Source organism: Rhinoderma darwinii, chromosome 5, assembly GCF_050947455.1.
Source record: "Rhinoderma darwinii isolate aRhiDar2 chromosome 5, aRhiDar2.hap1, whole genome shotgun sequence".
In the NCBI taxonomy this organism is placed as follows: Eukaryota; Metazoa; Chordata; class Amphibia; order Anura; family Rhinodermatidae; genus Rhinoderma; species Rhinoderma darwinii.
Window position 1 is genome coordinate 187,609,099 of NC_134691.1, and position 23,972 is coordinate 187,633,070.

The window sequence follows — 23,972 nt, forward strand, 5'->3', positions numbered from 1 at the left end:
CATATAGCCTCCTCTGTAGATTGTGCCCCACATATTGTCCCTCTGTATTTAGTGCCCCACATATAGCCTCCCCTGTAGATTGTACATTATACTGTGTGGGGAGGCGCTGAGGGGGCATTATACTGTGGGAGGGCAGCTATGGGGGCATTATACTGGGTGTGGGGTACTATGGGGACATTATATGTGTGAGGAGGTGCTATCGGGCATTATACTGTGTGGGGAGCACTATGGGGGCATCATACTGTGTGAGGAGGCGCTATTCGGGCATTATACTGAGTAGGAAGGCACTATGGGGCCACATGAGTTGTCCCTCTTTACGATCATTGAAAGTTATGCTATTATGTGGACTGAAAGGTCCCACTTTCTATTAGCTTCGCATTTTAAAATTCAGTGAACATCAATGACCTCAGTAACTCGAAAATATTAATAGACAATTTAATACACAGAGATAAATTGTACAATTTCATATGCAGGTAAGGCATATCCATAACATTGCCCATTGACAAAATAAAGCTGAGTGAAGAAGAAAAAAAAAACCCAGGCGTGCGCTTGGAGGCGGCGGGGCTTATCCAGAGCATGCGCGCCTGGGTCCAGGAATAATGAGTACGGTGACTAGCAGCATGTGACGTCACCAAAAGGAGCACGGTTCCGTCTCAGTGTCAGCGGAGCTGTTGTCGGGTTCTCTCGGACCTTTACCGGGTATAAGACGTCACGTGATCTGTACGGTGGTTGTAAGCGGAGGAATGGCGGAGGCGCAGCCCTCAGGTACTGTGTGAGGAGAGCCGTTCACTTCCCGGTGTCTATGTCGTTGTGTGTAATGTATAGCAGTAGACCGTGACGTTGACTCCAGTAGGGTCTGTATATGGGTGTATAGTGTGTGCAGTCAGCCGCGCTCTCAGCAGAACTATTCCGTGTACCAGACGCCTCTGTGCGTTCAGTCCAGTCAGCAGCAGTCGTGTGAGCGAGCCAATGACAGGCGCTGTAGCATTGGACGCATAGTCGGTGTGTGCCACGGACTGTATGTACATCATGGAACTTGTTCTGAAGTGTTGTGTAATCGATTAGTTACTCATTGACATAAAGTTTACTTGTGTATGTATGACGTCATCACATTGCTAGACACCTTTTATTGTGCGACCTCTGACTCTATGCGCCTTAAATGCGTCCGTTTCCGTTGAGCGCGACTTTTCTCCTACTTCATAGATGGAAATTGGCACTGATGCGACATTTCCATTGACCTCTTAGAAATAAAGTGGAATTTAAATTGTGTAAGTCCTGAATGGTGAGCGTTTTACGCCGGTCATCGCATGGCGCGTTGTCCAATGAATCTCTATACGGACCCCAGTGACCGCTGAATAGTCATCTGATTTGTGGTTGGATGTCCTTGCTGGCGGCAGTTGACCTGAATGACTTTTCTGTATATTATCACTAAGATGGGAACCCATTTAAATCATTGGGTTCCGTCGGGCGCCATAGGTGTCCATCTTGCAACGAATCCGTTTTTTTTTTTTTGTAGAACGGAAAAGCAGCAAGCAGATGTGAACGAAGCCTTAGGTGTTCTATTGCAGTTATTAGTTGGACATCTGTATTGCGCGGCTCTGTGATATTGTAAGAATCTGAAATGTCACTAAATGTCATAACCTGTGGAGGGAAACATTGGTTGCTCAGCGGGAGGCTCTTCATGTATTAGAATGTACACGGGTCTATAGAAGGGCAGTCATTGGCCTTTTTATTTATTCATGAAGAAGATATTGTAATATATTGTATTATTGCCCTCTTTCCCTGACATGGGGCAGATGATGGATCTGTAATAATGAAGTGTCCGGCACATAGGTTATGTGTCATTAGGGAAGGGCTGTGTCCCTACCGGGTGTTATTACATGGGTATTTTTGGGAGACACATTTGTGTTCTTATAATTATATAGTTACCCAATATATATTTATTGAATCCTAACTCCACTGGTAAAACCACCGTTCTGTCACCTGATGACAAATACTTGCGGTTTGCGTTCCACTTAAATGGGTTGCACAGGATATGGCCGCCTCTTCTAAAAACAGCTCCACACCTGTCCACAGGTGGTATTTCAACTCTGTACCACTAAAGAGAATGTGGTGATGTATTTGGAAGAAAGCCGCCATGTTTTTCTAATCTTGTACAACCCCTTTAAATGCCTCCTTCTCCCCAGCTATTAGTGGCTTCCTGAATCCGTGGCTATGCGGTCTGTTTTCGTCCCGGAAAATCCCTTTGAAGACTCCTTCTCCTCTAGTAGATTCCTCCACACACAGTCACAGCAGAACTCCCACCAGCTTATCCTCCCTCCCACTAGTCACAGCAGAAAAAGCCCCAGCTGCCTACCTTCCTATACCCCATAGTAGTCACAGCAGGACTCCCACCAGCTCATCCTCCCTCCCACTAGTCACAGCAGGAAAACTCCCAGCTGCCTACCTTCCTATACCCCATAGTAGTCACAGCAGGACTCCCACCAGCTCATCCACCCTCCCACTAGTCACCGCAGGAAAACCCTCAGCTGCCTACCTTCCTATACCCCATAGTAGTCACAGCAGGATTCCCACCAGCTCATCCTCCCTCCCACTAGTCACAGCAGGACTCCCACCAGCTCATCCTCCCTCCCACTAGTCACAGCAGGACTCACACCAGCTCATCCTCCCTCCCCCTAGTCACAGCAGGAAAACCCCCAGCTGCCTACCTTCCTATACCCCATAGTAGTCACAGCAGGACTCGTATTCCCTCACCTCCTGCTCCTATTGCCAACTGCTGTTTCAAGTTTCCTGCATCAGTCTCTGCTAACAGAATGATTTATCTTGCCTACACTGATACATTGCAACAAACCCAGTTCTCTTGAAAGCATCCTGTTCCATGCATTCTCCACCAGAAGGGAGCTCCCAGAATGCATCAAAGTTTGGAGCAAAGCCCAGTTATCGGGGCTGATAGTTGCCGTAGCGATCTGGCGACAGACTTTTATTCCGCCGTGGTTCAAGCAATCTTCTATAGGTTAAACATCGCAAATCTCTATTCTGAACTCCAGTCTTGCCTACACTGAGACATTGTAACAAATCCACTGGACTAGACTAGGAGGGTTTACAGTCTCTGAAAATAAGCGAGAACTCCTTTTACTTGACAGCAAGCAGAAATTTTGAAAATGTTGACTTTAAACAAGAACGGGCACATTTACTAATACAGCATGTTATTAAAGTGTGACAAGCGCCTTGTTCCCCAAGACAGTGGATATCTATTGAGGAATAAGTCTACTGTAAGGCTGGGTTCACACCAGCATGTTCGGTCCGTAAAGGACGGAACGTATTTCAACCGCAAGTCCCGGACCGAACACACTGCAGGGAGCCGGGCTCCTAGCATCATAGTTATGTACGACGCTAGGAGTCCCTGCCTCTCCGTGGAACTACTGACCCGTACTGAAAACATGATTATAGTTGTCTAGACCAAGGTGAGGAGGACCCTTGTGATTGCATCGCTGCCCATATCGCATATTGCTTATTGTCAGGGCACACTTATTAGCGTCCAGACTAATGTACTGGTATATAGATAAATGTCAGTATGTTTTTATAGTTAAAAAAAAAAGAAAACAACACAATCATAAGTTTCCTTTTTAATATAAAGTGAAGAAAATAAATGTAAATTAAAAAAATAAACAAAACCCAAACATCGCAGGAAATCAAATATTATGAACATGTTTTTAATCCCCATAACACCATGCACAATAAATATATAACGTTTCTGATGACCAGTGTAATATAGACAAAACATGTAAATGTAGCACAGAATGGCACGTAGTAGACCTAAAAATAAAAAAGTGATGACCACTGGAATGAATGCATTCAACACAAAAATGAGTCTGGTGTTTAAACTTTTTACTAAACCTTAAAGGGTGTTTCCAACTTCTGACAACTGATGACCTATACACCGGATAGGTCATCAGTACATGATCTGCGGGGGTCCGACACCAAACTGGAGGCTCCTGCCATGGAATAGCGGCCGAGCTGCAGTACTGCTCCTATTCAAGGGAATAGGAGCAGACCTGCAGGACGGCCGCTATGTTATGTACGGAGCCAACTGCTTCCGGGCTCCATACATAGCATTATGTGCCACCAGAGCAGCTTAAGGGTATGTTCACACAGGCTATTTTCAGCCGTTTTTCGGCCCGTAAACGTCTCGAAAAACGGCTGAAAAATTGGAAACCGAACGCCTATTTATTTCAATGGGAAATACGGCGTCCTGTTCCGACGGAGCGTTATTTTACGCCTCATTTTCAAAAAACGGCGCATAAAAAGTGCATGTCACTTCTTGAGCCATTTTTGGAGCCTATTTCATTGACAGAATAGAAAAACTGCTCCAAAGACGACAGTAATAAACACTGCGAAAAACGCTTGTTTGATTTAAAAAGCGGCAGAAAATCAGGAGCTGTTTTCCCTTGTGAACATAGCCTAACGGTGCTGGGTCCGGGAGACTGACCCGCACCGATAGCATACTGGTGACCTATCCAGTGGATAGGTGATCAGTTGTCAGAAGGTGGACAACCCTTTTAAGACTGGGTGGTTCACATGTCACGGTCAACCAATACCTTTTTCCGCGACATGAGAACCCAGCCTACTAATGCAGATTAGAAATACACTTTACATTAGGACTCATTACCAGAGCTGAGATCATAGGTTACATAGTTAGGCCTCATGCACACAAACTTATTTTTTCCCTCCCGTAAATACTGGCGTAAATACGGGTCCTTGGTCACACGTATTCGACCCGTATTGCACCAGTATTTACAGACCCGTGCCCGTAAATACGTGTCCGGTGTCACCCGTATTCCACCCGTATTTACGGGCACGTTTTCGCTGCAAAATTGCACTGCAGTAATCGGCAGCCCCTTCTCTCTATCAGTGCAGGATAGAGAGAAGGGACAGCCCTTTCCGTAGTAAAAGAAATTCATACTTACCTGGCCGTTGTCTTGGTGACGCGTCCGTCTCTTGACATCCAGTCCGACCTCCCTGGATGACGCGGCAGTCCATGTGACCGATGCAGCCTGTGATTGGCTGCAGCGGTCACATGGGCTGAAACGTCATCCCGGGAGGCCGGACTGGAGGAAGAAGCAGGGAGTTCTGGGTAAGTATGAACTTATATTTTTTTTACACGTTACTCTATATTGTGATCGGAAGTCACTGTCCAGGGTGCTGAAAGAGTTCCTGTCGATCGTTTAACTCTTTCGGCACCCTGGACAGTGACTATCCCCTGACGTCGCCTAGCAACCCTCCCGTAATTACGAGTGCACACACGTAGTCACCCGTAATTACGGGAGCCCCATAGACTGTAATTACGGCCTGAAATAGGACATGTTCTATATTTTTCAACGGCTCGGCCCCTTCCCATAAGCATACGGGGAGGTACCTGTGGCAAATAGAAGTCTATTGGCCTATAATTACAGGCCGTAATTACGGCCTGTGATTACTGGCGTTTTTACGTTCGTGTGCATGGGGCCTAAGTACAGTTGAAAAAAGTACACATGTCCATCAAGTTCAACCAAGGGATGGGAAAACGGAAAGAAAAATCTCTTCACATTGACCGGTTGGGTTCACATTTAACAGTTGTGTCCGGCCACTTTATAGAACTGACGAAAAATGTCCATGTACATAGTTGGACAGAAAAACCTTGCACGTGACGTTTCTCTATTTGGATTGAGATGACGTCCGGGATCAGATCTGGTACTACCAAACACAATACTGACCCCATATGAAACTATGGAGTCAGTGTTGTCATTTATTTCCCTCTGGCGTTTTTGTACTATGCCATGAGGAAAAATTAGACTTCAGGGCCGTGTATATGTGAACCAGCCCTTAGGCCTAGTTCACACTTAGTTCTTTGACACGCAGCAAAAATCTGCCTCAAATTTCCTGAAGGAATTTTGAGGCAGATATTTAATTGCCAGCGTTTTTGGAAAGAAGTTTTCTGCCTCTGCATTGATCTCAATGGGAGGTCAGAGGTTCAGACCGCTCTCAGAAAGAGCATGGCACTTTTTTTTTTTTCCGTGAGTGGTCAAAAGCCGCCCGGGAACAAAAAAGCCGTTGCCTCCCATTGAAATCAATGGGGGACAATGTGGGCCACTTTTTGGTGCTGATTCAGATGCGGTTTCCGCATCAAAAAACTGTGTGAACTGACCCTAAGGGTATGTTCACACACACTAATTACGGACGTAAATCGGGCGTATTAACCCCCGAATTACGTCCGAAATTACGGCTTGAATGCGTTGACAAACATCTGCCCATTGAAAGCAATGGGCTGACGTTTGTCTGTTCACACGAGGCGTATATTTACGCGCCGCTGTCAAAAGACGGCGCGTAAATAGACGCCCGCGTCAAAGAAGTGACCTGTCACTTCTTGGGGCGTAATTGGAGCCGTTATTCATTGGCGCTGCTTTTCATTGGAGTCAATTACGTCCGTAATGGACGCGGTGTTCAAGCGCCTGCACATGCCGTTACGGCTGAAATGATGGGGCTGTTTTCTCCTGAAAACAGCCCCGTAATTTCGGCCGTTACGGACGCTGTCGTGTGAACATACCCTAAGTGTCTGTTGTATAGACTGCTTATGTTTGTTTAAACATTCATGACCATATGGCCCCTTCTGTGGATGAGATGTTGCTTAATATTGGATTTATTTATTGTGTAAATGGCTAGCTTCTGCAGGGCTCCTGGCAAATAAATAAATAAAAAAAATCACTTGGGCGCCTTTTGACTCCTAATGTATAATTTTAGAAGCCCAATCATAGGTTTTGGTGACCAAATCAACATTACATTCAAAATAAGGAAAGCATTTACACTAGACTATGAACTGACCAAAGAGTTTACAGAAAACTATGGGGCAGATTTATTAAGATTGGTGTTCTGTATGCCAGTTTTAATATGAAGAGCACTGGAGTAAAATGCACCTAATTTATTAAGAGCCCTACCCCCCTCATTTATAAATTAGGCGCGTCTCTGGCTATTCGTGCGCCAGTAAGGGAAATCAACGGCAGCTATGAGCTGGAGTAGATTTCCGCTATATAATGAAATCACTTGGGCGTCTTTTGGCTCCTAAGTCTATAAATTTAGGAGTCAAATTTTATTATTTAGGTCACATTTGCAACCGTTTTGCTTGCCATCTGGATCCCTGTTTAGTGGAACTTGATGCTGAGTAGGGTCTCTTTCACATCTGCGTCGGAGGCTCCGTTAGTGGCCTCTGTTGCAGATCCAGTTGAGATTACCGGAGACTATAGCACAGCATGCTGTACATTTGTCTCCTATAAAACCACGTACACCTTGATGGAAAGCCGACGGAACCCGTTAAAGTCAATGGGTTCCGTTGTCCACCGGCTATGTCCGTTGTGCAACCGAACCCTTGCTTCCGGCATGCCGTCTTCTGCTCCTATGTCGGAACAGAACAACAGAATGTCACGGCGCAGTTGTGAACTTAGCCTAAAACTGTTTTTGAACTACTTCCACAAATTCACAGCTGTTGCATGCTGGATAAATGAAATGATTCCTTATGAATTACAGTTTTGTTAAACGTATTTGGAGATGGCCGCTTTCTTTGGTATAAGACTAAGGGTATGTGCACACTGCTTATTTTCAGGCATATTTCAGAGCTCCGATGTACACTTAAAATACATATACAAACCGCATTCCATTGATTTCAATGGAAAATACACTGTAGTTCATACTAGGTGTATTTTTATGGTTGCTGAATTAAAAAATGCCTCGTAAAAAATTGGCTTTGTAATAAAAATAGTGACGTCACTTCTTGAAACATTTTACAAGCTAATTTGCCATTGTCACGTCAAAAAACGCTTTGAAGTACATTTAAAAGGCATATTTTCAAAGTACACGTAAAAAAACGCTTGCAAAAATGCTTTGTAAACACCTGAATTCAAAGGCTGTTTTCTCTTGAAATCTGCCGCAAACGTGTGCTGTGTGAACATGGCCTAATTCTTGCATTTATCTGGTTGATTCCTAATTAAACATAGTGGTAGTATAGGATTGTATCATACTCAATATGGCTCTGTGAACGTTTTAAATTGCTGATTTAGTTTTGCAAATGAACAGACATATGGGAGAGTCACGTTTCAGCACACAAATATTTTATTTACAAAAGCATTAGTTATCTCTAATGAATAACCAGCTCATTGTAAAATATTGCCATTTTACTTACATCTTTGTTCTTTGTTTCAGGGCTTACAAAGTATAACCCCGAGGCTCCTGACTTTGTCCCTAGAGAGCACTTGAGTCATCACCCAAACTGGAGAAATCCAGGAAGAACTGAAAGCAATAGAAATTGGTCTAGAAACTGTAACTTACCTGCCACTCATCAGCATCAGTCACCACGGGAGAGCAATCACGACAGCCCTTCTCAGAAAGTGCAGTCCTATAACAGCTCCGCCAAAAGTAACAATGCCAGAGGCCAGCAAGGATCACCTGAGATCACAAACAAAACGGTGAGGAATCACAGCTTTCAGAATCAAAGGTGGCATCGATCCAGAAGTGAAAGATCTCATACTAGGAACCATTCAAGGCAGCCTCTTTCAGATACATCAGCAAGGCCGTCATTTGTTGGAACCACGCCGCTTGGTGACTGGCGTGTCCGGACAAGAGATCCCAGTGACTTAGGCTCATCGGAAAGTGAGAAAGAGGTTGGCAGTGCTGACAGTCGAGGTGCCAAGCCAAAGAGACTAACCCATGTGTCTGGAGGATCTCTCAGAGGACCTCGCGACAGAACAAAACATTCGTATGACAGGGAAAAACGCGTAGCTCCAAAGCAAAAAACTGATGAGTTGTTTGAAAACATTCCACCTCAAGATTTCAAGAAATCGGGCACAGCCAAGGAGGAGCATTTTAAAACTAGACTTGATCGGTGTGATGGAGCAGCTGAAGACCAGCAGAAACATTCATCTTCTGTTATTAGGCCCTCACGAGAACCACTGGATTGGAAGAAGCCTCAAGAATATGTTCAGACATTTAAGCGGAACGAAGAACAGAGCAACAAGTTGCCAAGACATGAAAAAAGCCAACCAGCAACATTTACATCAAGAGAGAAGAAGACCGATCGGGGAAAAGAACCCCCCACTTCTAAAACATACCAAGAGCCAAAGTCTGGTGGACATCACTGGGTCGCTGATGGTGAGAAGCCAGCCGGAAGGAAACATCCATCCCAAGAACGTGCTTCTAAGTCTTCTATGCAGCAAGATTCTAGCAGACCGTGGAAGAAACATGATTTACCAAAGAGCAAGGAAACACATACAGGTAAGGTAGTCAATAAGACTGTATGAAAAGTGAAATCTAATATTTAAATGCTTGTTGTCTTGTTTTTCCTTGCAATAATGAAGTTCTGAGTAAGTAGAAATGTTTGTTTTGTGGGGACCCATCCCCCGGCACACATTGTAATTGTCTGTCTGATGGAATACAAGCAACGCTGGACAAAGTTAATTCCCAACCTTTAAACATGTTAGGACTGATAATGCAATACCTACAGCTCCTTGCAAAAGTATTCACCCCCTTGTTGATTTTCCTGTTTTGTTGCATTACAACCTGGAATTAAAATGCATATTCACCTTGATTTTATGTAATGAAGCTGACAAAACAGTCAAAATTGTTACAGTGGAGTTGAAAATAAATACCTGGCTTAAAAACAAAAACTGAAAGTTGAGTGTATATGTATTCACCCTCTTTGCTATAATCAAACCAATTAACTTCAGAAGTCCAATAATTATTTGAATAAGACCCCCCCCCCCCCTGTCTGTGATCAGTGTCCACATGATCTGTCACATGAGGTGAGTATAAATACACTTGTTCTGAAAGAGTCTGCAAGACACATGAAGACCAAGGAGCTCTCCAAACAGGTCAGAGACAAAGCTGTGGAGAAGTATAGATCAGGGTTGGGTTATAAGAGAATATGCAAAACTTTAACCATCCCACGGGGCACCATTATATCCATTATAGCAAAATGAAAAGAAAATGGTACAATGATAGACCTGACAAGAGAAAGCCGCCCACCAAAACTCACAGACCAGGTAAGAGATTCAACCTAGTCACCAACTAAAACACTGAAGGAGCTCCAAAGATCTACAGCGGAGGTAGAAGTATCTGTCCATAGGATCGCTATAAGGCCTCATTTACACGAGCGTAATATACGCGCGTGCTTTTCACGCGTGTCGTACGCACCTATATTACTCTATGGGGCAGTGCAGACAATGCGTGAATTTTGCGCTGCGCGAGTGCGTTGCGTAAAACTCACGACATGTTCTATAATCGTGCGTTTTTCGCGCATCACGCACCCATTGAAGTCAATAGGTGCGTGAAAACCACGCATGCCGCACGGAAGCACTTCCGTGCGAACTGCGTGATTCGCGCAATAGCTGTCAAAAGGATGAATGTAAACAGAAAAGCACCACGTGCTTTTCTGTTTACAAACATCCAAACGGAGTGTCAAATTAGAGATGAACGCACCGAACTTCACCGGAATCGGCCGAACTCGTTTTGACCGAACCCGGCAAAATTTTTTCCGGTACGCGACGTCAGGAGACAGTCACTGTCCACGGTGCTGAAAGAGTTAAACCGGTTCAGCACCCTGGACAGTGACTTCCGATCACAATATACATGAACGTGTAAAAAAAACAAGGAGTTCTGACTTACCGAAAACTCCCGGCTTCTTCCTCCAGTCTGACCTCCCGGGATGACAATTCAGTCCAAGTGACAGCTGCAGCCAATCACAGGCCAAGCACAGGCTGCAGCGGTCACATGGACTGCCGCGTCATCCAGGGAGGTGGGGCCGGATGACGAGAGGGACGCGTCACCAAGGCAACGGCCGGGACCGGACTGGAGGAAGCAGGAAGTTCTTGGTAAGTATGAACGTCTTTTTTTTTTTTTTTTTTTATTCACAGGTTGGTGTATATTGTGATCGGAATTCACTGTCGAGGGTGCTGAAAGAGTTACTGCCGATCAGTTAACTCTTTCAGCACCCTGGACAGTGACTGACGTCGACTTGCCTCATCTCTATGATGGCGGCTGTGCGAAAATCACGCAGCCGCGCATCATACACTGATGACACACGGAGCTGTCAAGTGCCTTTTTCGCACGCCAAACGCTGCGTTTTTTTGCCTGCGCAAAACGCACACACGTGTAAATGAGGCCTAAGACATAGAAGAAAACATAGTTCACCAAACCGCATGTGGCAGATGTGCATCCGTGTGCTGTCCGTGCTCTTCTCGCACCTATTGAAAACGCACCAATATAGAACATGCAGTGAGTTTCACGCAACGGACGCTCGCTATGTGAAAACTCACGCATGTGTGCATAGTCCTATTGAAATCAATGGGGTCGTGTGCTGTGCGTTTCAACGCACAGCGAACACATGAGATTCACACTCGTGTGAATGAGCCCTTATGTTGTGGGGATGCTTTTTATCAGCATAGACTGGAAAGCTGGTCAGGATTGACGGAAAAGATTGATGGCCATAAATACAGGGCAATTCTTGATTAAAAAAAAAACACCAAACCTTTCCAGAGATAAGAGACTAGGTAAACGTACCGCTAAAGCTAAACTGGAGTGTTTTAAGGGAAACATTGTTACAGAATATTTTGCACCTTCAAAGTGGTATGTAAATCAAATGCTACAAACCACCCAAAAATCCATTTTAATTCACAATGTTGGTTTTGCAACAAAACAGGAAAAACACTAGTGAATGCTTCCACAAGGCACTGGATTATGATTCTAGTGGCTCCCAGTTGCATTATCACATTAGGACAGGGTTAAAGGGGTTGTCCAGGAAAAAAAAAAAATCTAAAAAATGTCCCCCAGCCTTGATTTGCCTTCCCTAATACCCCCTATTAAACTTCTAACCAGTTTCTGTTTGATTTCCATCGTCACTGCTGCTTTTTCTGTTTGTTTACATCCCTTACTGGCTGTTTCCTGTCTTGTAACCCACCACACCCATGATCCCCTGCTGCATCTGAGGAGACAGTTGCATCCTCCCCCTTCCTCCAAAGCACCTCAGCTATTAGCATACTGCCACGCCCCTCTATGGTCACATGTCCTTCCCTGCTCTAATTCCAGATTACAGGCAGACGCTCCCTCCCTGCACACTGTCTGAGGCCGGATTACACCAGCGTGTGCCTTTTGCTTGCGCAAAAAACATGTCGTTTAGTGCGCGCAAAAGGTACATAACAGCCCCCGCGTGTCAGCCCCGTATGATGCGTGGCTGTGTGATTTTCGCGCAGCCGCCATCATTATGACACTCCGTTTGTATGTTTGTAAACAGAAAAGCACGTGGTGCTTTTCTGTTTTCATTCATACTTTTTACTGCTGTCGCGCGAATCACGCGCGTACCACGGAAGTGCTTCCGTGTGCTGCGATTGATTTTCACGCACCCATTGACTTCAATGGGTGCGTGATGCGCGAACAACACACAAATATCGGACATGTCGTGAGTTTTACGCAGCGGACACACGCTGCATGAAACTCACAGACAGTCTGCACGGCCCCATAGACTAATATAGGTCCGTGTGAGGCGCGTGAAAATCAAGCGCGTTGCACGGACGTATTACACGTTCGTCTGAATAAGCCCTTACACAGTAATAATCATCATTATCCTTTGTGCTTCCATCTATCCCTGATCTAAGTCCAGGCACCCGTCTCCCTCCCCGTCCCTTTCACAGCCTGATAAATGTCAGGGGATGTTCACAGGCAAAGACGTCTCAAAATACGGAGCCGTTTTCAAGAGAAAACAGCTCCTGATTTTCAGAAGTTTTTTGTGCAAATCGCGATTTTTCGCTGCGTTTTTTACGCCCGTTTTTGGAGCTTTTTTCACTACAGTCTATGGAAAACGGCTCCAAAAACGTCTCAAGAGGTTTCCTGCACTTTTTCGCAGTCGTTTTTTTATGTGTAAAAAAAACACATCAAAAAACGCTCCTTCGGATTTTTCGGGAGTTTACGGCCCGAAAAATGGACGAAAATAGGCCGTGTGAACATGCCCTAAGTCTGCCCACTCCATTTAAGGGTATGTGCACACACACTAATTACGTCCATAATTGACGGACGTATTTCGGCCGCAAGTACCGGACCGAACACAGTGCAGGGAGCCGGGCTCCTAGCATCATACTTATGTACGATGCTAGGAGTCCCTGCCTCGCTGCAGGACAACTGTCCCGTACTGTAATCATGTTTTCAGTACGAGACAGTTGTCCTGCAGCGAGGCAGGGACTCCTAGCGTCGTACATAAGTATGATGCTAGGAGCCCGGCTCCCTGCACTGTGTTCGGTCCGGGACTTGCGGCCGAAATACGTCCGTCAATTACGGACGTAATTAGTGTGTGTGCACATACCCTAAGTCAGACATCTTGGTACACACAATCCAGTCAGCACATTTACCTCACCTGCTGCTGGATCTGTTCCAATAGATCCTGTATTAGGCAATGTTCACACTGAGTTTTTTTGCTGGCAGAAAATTCTGCATCAAGATTCTGTCTTGAATTTGGAGGCAGATTTTGACCTGCCTGCACGCCGTTTGTCACGTTTTTTGCCCGCGGCCATTGAGGGAAAAAGAAGCGACATGCCCTATCTTCGGGCGTTTATTCCTCTGACCTCCCTCTGACGTCTATGGGAGGCAGAGAAAGCGTTTTTCGCAGCGTTTTTGCCCGTTGCGCTCAATGCCCGCGGGCGAAAATCGTGGCAAGCGGCGTGGAGGCAGATCAAAATCTGGCTGAAAATTCAAGCGAAATTTTGAGGCAGAATTTTCTGTCTGCAAATAACTGTGTGAACAGGGCCTTACAGTGAAGCAAACACCAAACACTACTCCAAACAATGGTAAAACGTTTCTTTTTTTTTTTTACATAATTTACTATAAATGTATGTAAGGCCCCATACACACTAACGTGCTTTTGTGGGCGCAATTCCCCCGAAAATCCACGAGAGAATTGCGGCCCCATTCACTACCTTCTATAGATACTGACACAGCCCCCCTGTAGGTAATACCACACAGCCCCCCTGTAGGTAATACCACACAGCCCCCCTGTAGGTAATACCACACAGCCCCCCTGTAGGTAATACCACACAGCCCCCCTGTAGGTAATACCACACAGCCCCCCTGTAGGTAATACCACACAGCCCCCCTGTAGGTAATACCACACAGCCCCCCTGTAGGTAATACCACACAGCCCCCCTGTAGGTAATACCACACAGCCCCCCTGTAGGTAATACCACACAGCCCCCCTGTAGGTAATACCACACAGCCCCCCTGTAGGTAATACCACACAGCCCCCCTGTAGGTAATACCACACAGCCCCCCTGTAGGTAATACCACACAGCCCCCCTGTAGGTAATACCACACAGCCCCCCTGTAGGTAATACCACACAGCCCCCCTGTAGGTAATACCACACAGCCCCCCTGTAGGTAATACCACACAGCCCCCCTGTAGGTAATACCACACAGCCCCCCTGTAGGTAATACCACACAGCCCCCCTGTAGGTAATACCACACAGCCCCCCTGTAGGTAATACCACACAGCCCCCCTGTAGGTAATACCACACAGCCCCCCTGTAGGTAATACCACACAGCCCCCCTGTAGGTAATACCACACAGCCCCCCTGTAGGTAATACCACACAGCCCCCCTGTAGGTAATACCACACAGCCCCCCTGTAGGTAATACCACACAGCCCCCCTGTAGGTAATACCACACAGCCCCCCTGTAGGTAATACCACACAGCCCCCCTGTAGGTAATACCACACAGCCCCCCTGTAGGTAATACCACACAGCCCCCCTGTAGGTAATACCACACAGCCCCCCTGTAGGTAATACCACACAGCCCCCCTGTAGGTAATACCACACAGCCCCCCTGTAGGTAATACCACACAGCCCCCCTGTAGGTAATACCACACAGCCCCCCTGTAGGTAATACCACACAGCCCCCCTGTAGGTAATACCACACAGCCCCCCTGTAGGTAATACCACACAGCCCCCCTGTAGGTAATACCACACAGCCCCCCTGTAGGTAATACCACACAGCCCCCCTGTAGGTAATACCACACAGCCCCCCTGTAGGTAATACCACACAGCCCCCCTGTAGGTAATACCACACAGCCCCCCTGTAGGTAATACCACACAGCCCCCCTGTAGGTAATACCACACAGCCCCCCTGTAGGTAATACCACACAGCCCCCCTGTAGGTAATACCACACAGCCCCCCTGTAGGTAATACCACACAGCCCCCCTGTAGGTAATACCACACAGCCCCCCTGTAGGTAATACCACACAGCCCCCCTGTAGGTAATACCACACAGCCCCCCTGTAGGTAATACCACACAGCCCCCCTGTAGGTAATACCACACAGCCCCCCTGTAGGTAATACCACACAGCCCCCCTGTAGGTAATACCACACAGCCCCCCTGTAGGTAATACCACACAGCCCCCCTGTAGGTAATACCACACAGCCCCCCTGTAGGTAATACCACACAGCCCCCCTGTAGGTAATACCACACAGCCCCCCTGTAGGTAATACCACACAGCCCCCCTGTAGGTAATACCACACAGCCCCCCTGTAGGTAATACCACACAGCCCCCCTGTAGGTAATACCACACAGCCCCCCTGTAGGTAATACCACACAGCCCCCCTGTAGGTAATACCACACAGCCCCCCTGTAGGTAATACCACACAGCCCCCCTGTAGGTAATACCACACAGCCCCCCTGTAGGTAATACCACACAGCCCCCCTGTAGGTAATACCACACAGCCCCCCTGTAGGTAATACCACACAGCCCCCCTGTAGGTAATACCACACAGCCCCCCTGTAGGTAATACCACACAGCCCCCCTGTAGGTAATACCACACAGCCCCCCTGTAGGTAATACCACACAGCCCCCCTGTAGGTAATACCACACAGCCCCCCTGTAGGTAATACCACACAGCCCCCCTGTAGGTAATACCACACAGCCCCCCTGTAGGTAATACCACACAGCCCCCCTGTAGGTAATACCACACAGCCCCCCTGTAGGTAATACCACACAGCCCCCCTGTAGGTAATACCACACAGCCCCCCTGTAGGTAATACCACACAGCCCCCCTGTAGGTAATACCACACAGCCCCCCTGTAGGTAATACCACACAGCCCCCCTGTAGGTAATACCACACAGCCCCCCTGTAGGTAATACCACACAGCCCCCCTGTAGGTAATACCACACAGCCCCCCTGTAGGTAATACCACACAGCCCCCCTGTAGGTAATACCACACAGCCCCCCTGTAGGTAATACCACACAGCCCCCCTGTAGGTAATACCACACAGCCCCCCTGTAGGTAATACCACACAGCCCCCCTGTAGGTAATACCACACAGCCCCCCTGTAGGTAATACCACACAGCCCCCCTGTAGGTAATACCACACAGCCCCCCTGTAGGTAATACCACACAGCCCCCCTGTAGGTAATACCACACAGCCCCCCTGTAGGTAATACCACACAGCCCCCCTGTAGGTAATACCACACAGCCCCCCTGTAGGTAATACCACACAGCCCCCCTGTAGGTAATACCACACAGCCCCCCTGTAGGTAATACCACACAGCCCCCCTGTAGGTAATACCACACAGCCCCCCTGTAGGTAATACCACACAGCCCCCCTGTAGGTAATACCACACAGCCCCCCTGTAGGTAATACCACACAGCCCCCCTGTAGGTAATACCACACAGCCCCCCTGTAGGTAATACCACACAGCCCCCCTGTAGGTAATACCACACAGCCCCCCTGTAGGTAATACCACACAGCCCCCCTGTAGGTAATACCACACAGCCCCCCTGTAGGTAATACCACACAGCCCCCCTGTAGGTAATACCACACAGCCCCCCTGTAGGTAATACCACACAGCCCCCCTGTAGGTAATACCACACAGCCCCCCTGTAGGTAATACCACACAGCCCCCCTGTAGGTAATACCACACAGCCCCCCTGTAGGTAATACCACACAGCCCCCCTGTAGGTAATACCACACAGCCCCCCTGTAGGTAATACCACACAGCCCCCCTGTAGGTAATACCACACAGCCCCCCTGTAGGTAATACCACACAGCCCCCCTGTAGGTAATACCACACAGCCCCCCTGTAGGTAATACCACACAGCCCCCCTGTAGGTAATACCACACAGCCCCCCTGTAGGTAATACCACACAGCCCCCCTGTAGGTAATACCACACAGCCCCCCTGTAGGTAATACCACACAGCCCCCCTGTAGGTAATACCACACAGCCCCCCTGTAGGTAATACCACACAGCCCCCCTGTAGGTAATACCACACAGCCCCCCTGTAGGTAATACCACACAGCCCCCCTGTAGGTAATACCACACAGCCCCCCTGTAGGTAATACCACACAGCCCCCCTGTAGGTAATACCACACAGCCCCCCTGTAGGTAATACCACACAGCCCCCCTGTAGGTAATACCACACAGCCCCCCTGTAGGTAATACCACACAGCCCCCCTGTAGGTAATACCACACAGCCCCCCTGTAGGTAATACCACACAGCCCCCCTGTAGGTAATACCACACAGCCCCCCTGTAGGTAATACCACACAGCCCCCCTGTAGGTAATACCACACAGCCCCCCTGTAGGTAATACCACACAGCCCCCCTGTAGGTAATACCACACAGCCCCCCTGTAGGTAATACCACACAGCCCCCCTGTAGGTAATACCACACAGCCCCCCTGTAGGTAATACCACACAGCCCCCCTGTAGGTAATACCACACAGCCCCCCTGTAGGTAATACCACACAGCCCCCCTGTAGGTAATACCACACAGCCCCCCTGTAGGTAATACCACACAGCCCCCCTGTAGGTAATACCACACAGCCCCCCTGTAGGTAATACCACACAGCCCCCCTGTAGGTAATACCACACAGCCCCCCTGTAGGTAATACCACACAGCCCCCCTGTAGGTAATACCACACAGCCCCCCTGTAGGTAATACCACACAGCCCCCCTGTAGGTAATACCACACAGCCCCCCTGTAGGTAATACCACACAGCCCCCCTGTAGGTAATACCACACAGCCCCCCTGTAGGTAATACCACACAGCCCCCCTGTAGGTAATACCACACAGCCCCCCTGTAGGTAATACCACACAGCCCCCCTGTAGGTAATACCACACAGCCCCCCTGTAGGTAATACCACACAGCCCCCCTGTAGGTAATACCACACAGCCCCCCTGTAGGTAATACCACACAGCCCCCCTGTAGGTAATACCACACAGCCCCCCTGTAGGTAATACCACACAGCCCCCCTGTAGGTAATACCACACAGCCCCCCTGTAGGTAATACCACACAGCCCCCCTGTAGGTAATACCACACAGCCCCCCTGTAGGTAATACCACACAGCCCCCCTGTAGGTAATACCACACAGCCCCCCTGTAGGTAATACCACACAGCCCCCCTGTAGGTAATACCACACAGCCCCCCTGTAGGTAATACCACACAGCCCCCCTGTAGGTAATACCACACAGCCCCCCTGTAGGTAATACCACACAGCCCCCCTGTAGGTAATACCACACAGCCCCCCTGTAGGTAATACCACACAGCCCCCCTGTAGGTAATACCACACAGCCCCCCTGTAGGTAATACCACACAGCCCCCCTGTAGGTAATACCACACAGCCCCCCTGTAGGTAATACCACACAGCCCCCCTGTAGGTAATACCACACAGCCCCCCTGTAGGTAATACCACACAGCCCCCCTGTAGGTAATACCACACAGCCCCCCTGTAGGTAATACCACACAGCCCCCCTGTAGGTAATACCACACAGCCCCCCTGTAGGTAATACCACACAGCCCCCCTGTAGGTAATACCACACAGCCCCCCTGTAGGTAATACCACACAGCCCCCCTGTAGGTAATACCACACAGCCCCCCTGTAGGTAATACCACACAGCCCCCCTGTAGGTAATACCACACAGCCCCCCTGTAGGTAATACCACACAGCCCCCCTGTAGGTAATACCACACAGCCCCCCTGTAGGTAATACCACACAGCCCCCCTGTAGGTAATACCACACAGCCCCCCTGTAGGTAATACCACACAGCCCCCCTGTAGGTAATACCACACAGCCCCCCTGTAGGTAATACCACACAGCCCCCCTGTAGGTAATACCACACAGCCCCCCTGTAGGTAATACCACACAGCCCCCCTGTAGGTAATACCACACAGCCCCCCTGTAGGTAATACCACACAGCCCCCCTGTAGGTAATACCACACAGCCCCCCTGTAGGTAATACCACACAGCCCCCCTGTAGGTAATACCACACAGCCCCCCTGTAGGTAATACCACACAGCCCCCCTGTAGGTAATACCACACAGCCCCCCTGTAGGTAATACCACACAGCCCCCCTGTAGGTAATACCACACAGCCCCCCTGTAGGTAATACCACACAGCCCCCCTGTAGGTAATACCACACAGCCCCCCTGTAGGTAATACCACACAGCCCCCCTGTAGGTAATACCACACAGCCCCCCTGTAGGTAATACCACACAGCCCCCCTGTAGGTAATACCACACAGCCCCCCTGTAGGTAATACCACACAGCCCCCCTGTAGGTAATACCACACAGCCCCCCTGTAGGTAATACCACACAGCCCCCCTGTAGGTAATACCACACAGCCCCCCTGTAGGTAATACCACACAGCCCCCCTGTAGGTAATACCACACAGCCCCCCTGTAGGTAATACCACACAGCCCCCCTGTAGGTAATACCACACAGCCCCCCTGTAGGTAATACCACACAGCCCCCCTGTAGGTAATACCACACAGCCCCCCTGTAGGTAATACCACACAGCCCCCCTGTAGGTAATACCACACAGCCCCCCTGTAGGTAATACCACACAGCCCCCCTGTAGGTAATACCACACAGCCCCCCTGTAGGTAATACCACACAGCCCCCCTGTAGGTAATACCACACAGCCCCCCTGTAGGTAATACCACACAGCCCCCCTGTAGGTAATACCACACAGCCCCCCTGTAGGTAATACCACACAGCCCCCCTGTAGGTAATACCACACAGCCCCCCTGTAGGTAATACCACACAGCCCCCCTGTAGGTAATACCACACAGCCCCCCTGTAGGTAATACCACACAGCCCCCCTGTAGGTAATACCACACAGCCCCCCTGTAGGTAATACCACACAGCCCCCCTGTAGGTAATACCACACAGCCCCCCTGTAGGTAATACCACACAGCCCCCCTGTAGGTAATACCACACAGCCCCCCTGTAGGTAATACCACACAGCCCCCCTGTAGGTAATACCACACAGCCCCCCTGTAGGTAATACCACACAGCCCCCCTGTAGGTAATACCACACAGCCCCCCTGTAGGTAATACCACACAGCCCCCCTGTAGGTAATACCACACAGCCCCCCTGTAGGTAATACCACACAGCCCCCCTGTAGGTAATACCACACAGCCCCCCTGTAGGTAATACCACACAGCCCCCCTGTAGGTAATACCACACAGCCCCCCTGTAGGTAATACCACACAGCCCCCCTGTAGGTAATACCACACAGCCCCCCTGTAGGTAATACCACACAGCCCCCCTGTAGGTAATACCACACAGCCCCCCTGTAGGTAATACCACACAGCCCCCCTGTAGGTAATACCACACAGCCCCCCTGTAGGTAATACCACACAGCCCCCCTGTAGGTAATACCACACAGCCCCCCTGTAGGTAATACCACACAGCCCCCCTGTAGGTAATACCACACAGCCCCCCTGTAGGTAATACCACACAGCCCCCCTGTAGGTAATACCACACAGCCCCCCTGTAGGTAATACCACACAGCCCCCCTGTAGGTAATACCACACAGCCCCCCTGTAGGTAATACCACACAGCCCCCCTGTAGGTAATACCACACAGCCCCCCTGTAGGTAATACCACACAGCCCCCCTGTAGGTAATACCACACAGCCCCCCTGTAGGTAATACCACACAGCCCCCCTGTAGGTAATACCACACAGCCCCCCTGTAGGTAATACCACACAGCCCCCCTGTAGGTAATACCACACAGCCCCCCTGTAGGTAATACCACACAGCCCCCCTGTAGGTAATACCACACAGCCCCCCTGTAGGTAATACCACACAGCCCCCCTGTAGGTAATACCACACAGCCCCCCTGTAGGTAATACCACACAGCCCCCCTGTAGGTAATACCACACAGCCCCCCTGTAGGTAATACCACACAGCCCCCCTGTAGGTAATACCACACAGCCCCCCTGTAGGTAATACCACACAGCCCCCCTGTAGGTAATACCACACAGCCCCCCTGTAGGTAATACCACACAGCCCCCCTGTAGGTAATACCACACAGCCCCCCTGTAGGTAATACCACACAGCCCCCCTGTAGGTAATACCACACAGCCCCCCTGTAGGTAATACCACACAGCCCCCCTGTAGGTAATACCACACAGCCCCCCTGTAGGTAATACCACACAGCCCCCCTGTAGGTAATACCACACAGCCCCCCTGTAGGTAATACCACACAGCCCCCCTGTAGGTAATACCACACAGCCCCCCTGTAGGTAATACCACACAGCCCCCCTGTAGGTAATACCACACAGCCCCCCTGTAGGTAATACCACACAGCCCCCCTGTAGGTAATACCACACAGCCCCCCTGTAGGTAATACCACACAGCCCCCCTGTAGGTAATACCACACAGCCCCCCTGTAGGTAATACCACACAGCCCCCCTGTAGGTAATACCACACAGCCCCCCTGTAGGTAATACCACACAGCCCCCCTGTAGGTAATACCACACAGCCCCCCTGTAGGTAATACCACACAGCCCCCCTGTAGGTAATACCACACAGCCCCCCTGTAGGTAATACCACACAGCCCCCCTGTAGGTAATACCACACAGCCCCCCTGTAGGTAATACCACACAGCCCCCCTGTAGGTAATACCACACAGCCCCCCTGTAGGTAATACCACACAGCCCCCCTGTAGGTAATACCACACAGCCCCCCTGTAGGTAATACCACACAGCCCCCCTGTAGGTAATACCACACAGCCCCCCTGTAGGTAATACCACACAGCCCCCCTGTAGGTAATACCACACAGCCCCCCTGTAGGTAATACCACACAGCCCCCCTGTAGGTAATACCACACAGCCCCCCTGTAGGTAATACCACACAGCCCCCCTGTAGGTAATACCACACAGCCCCCCTGTAGGTAATACCACACAGCCCCCCTGTAGGTAATACCACACAGCCCCCCTGTAGGTAATACCACACAGCCCCCCTGTAGGTAATACCACACAGCCCCCCTGTAGGTAATACCACACAGCCCCCCTGTAGGTAATACCACACAGCCCCCCTGTAGGTAATACCACACAGCCCCCCTGTAGGTAATACCACACAGCCCCCCTGTAGGTAATACCACACAGCCCCCCTGTAGGTAATACCACACAGCCCCCCTGTAGGTAATACCACACAGCCCCCCTGTAGGTAATACCACACAGCCCCCCTGTAGGTAATACCACACAGCCCCCCTGTAGGTAATACCACACAGCCCCCCTGTAGGTAATACCACACAGCCCCCCTGTAGGTAATACCACACAGCCCCCCTGTAGGTAATACCACACAGCCCCCCTGTAGGTAATACCACACAGCCCCCCTGTAGGTAATACCACACAGCCCCCCTGTAGGTAATACCACACAGCCCCCCTGTAGGTAATACCACACAGCCCCCCTGTAGGTAATACCACACAGCCCCCCTGTAGGTAATACCACACAGCCCCCCTGTAGGTAATACCACACAGCCCCCCTGTAGGTAATACCACACAGCCCCCCTGTAGGTAATACCACACAGCCCCCCTGTAGGTAATACCACACAGCCCCCCTGTAGGTAATACCACACAGCCCCCCTGTAGGTAATACCACACAGCCCCCCTGTAGGTAATACCACACAGCCCCCCTGTAGGTAATACCACACAGCCCCCCTGTAGGTAATACCACACAGCCCCCCTGTAGGTAATACCACACAGCCCCCCTGTAGGTAATACCACACAGCCCCCCTGTAGGTAATACCACACAGCCCCCCTGTAGGTAATACCACACAGCCCCCCTGTAGGTAATACCACACAGCCCCCCTGTAGGTAATACCACACAGCCCCCCTGTAGGTAATACCACACAGCCCCCCTGTAGGTAATACCACACAGCCCCCCTGTAGGTAATACCACACAGCCCCCCTGTAGGTAATACCACACAGCCCCCCTGTAGGTAATACCACACAGCCCCCCTGTAGGTAATACCACACAGCCCCCCTGTAGGTAATACCACACAGCCCCCCTGTAGGTAATACCACACAGCCCCCCTGTAGGTAATACCACACAGCCCCCCTGTAGGTAATACCACACAGCCCCCCTGTAGGTAATACCACACAGCCCCCCTGTAGGTAATACCACACAGCCCCCCTGTAGGTAATACCACACAGCCCCCCTGTAGGTAATACCACACAGCCCCCCTGTAGGTAATACCACACAGCCCCCCTGTAGGTAATACCACACAGCCCCCCTGTAGGTAATACCACACAGCCCCCCTGTAGGTAATACCACACAGCCCCCCTGTAGGTAATACCACACAGCCCCCCTGTAGGTAATACCACACAGCCCCCCTGTAGTAATACCACACAGCCCCCCTGTAGGTAATACCACACAGCCCCCCTGTAGGTAATACCACACAGGCCCCCTGTAGGTAATACCACACAGGCCCCCCTGTAGGTAATACCACACAGGCCCCCCTGTAGGTAATACCACACAGGCCCCCCTGTAGGTAATACCACACAGCCCCCCCTGTAGGTAATACCACACAGCCCCCCCTGTAGGTAATACCACACAGCCCCCCTGTAGGTAATACCACACAGCCCCCCTGTAGGTAATACCACACAGCCCCCCTGTAGGTAA

General features: G+C 49.7%; 1 protein-coding gene across 2 annotated transcripts in view; it reads left to right on the forward strand.

Moving 5' to 3' along the window:
- Positions 1-576: 576 nt before the first annotated feature.
- NFX1 (nuclear transcription factor, X-box binding 1) overlaps positions 577-23,972 on the forward strand; it is a 153,020-nt gene continuing 129,624 nt past the window's right edge. For both annotated transcript variants that reach the window (XM_075826794.1, XM_075826795.1), the window contains exons 1-2: positions 577-765; positions 8,230-9,297. In XM_075826794.1, the coding sequence (XP_075682909.1) occupies positions 744-765; positions 8,230-9,297 (1,090 nt within the window). In that variant the 5' untranslated portion in view covers positions 577-743. The remainder of the gene's footprint in view (positions 766-8,229; positions 9,298-23,972) is intronic.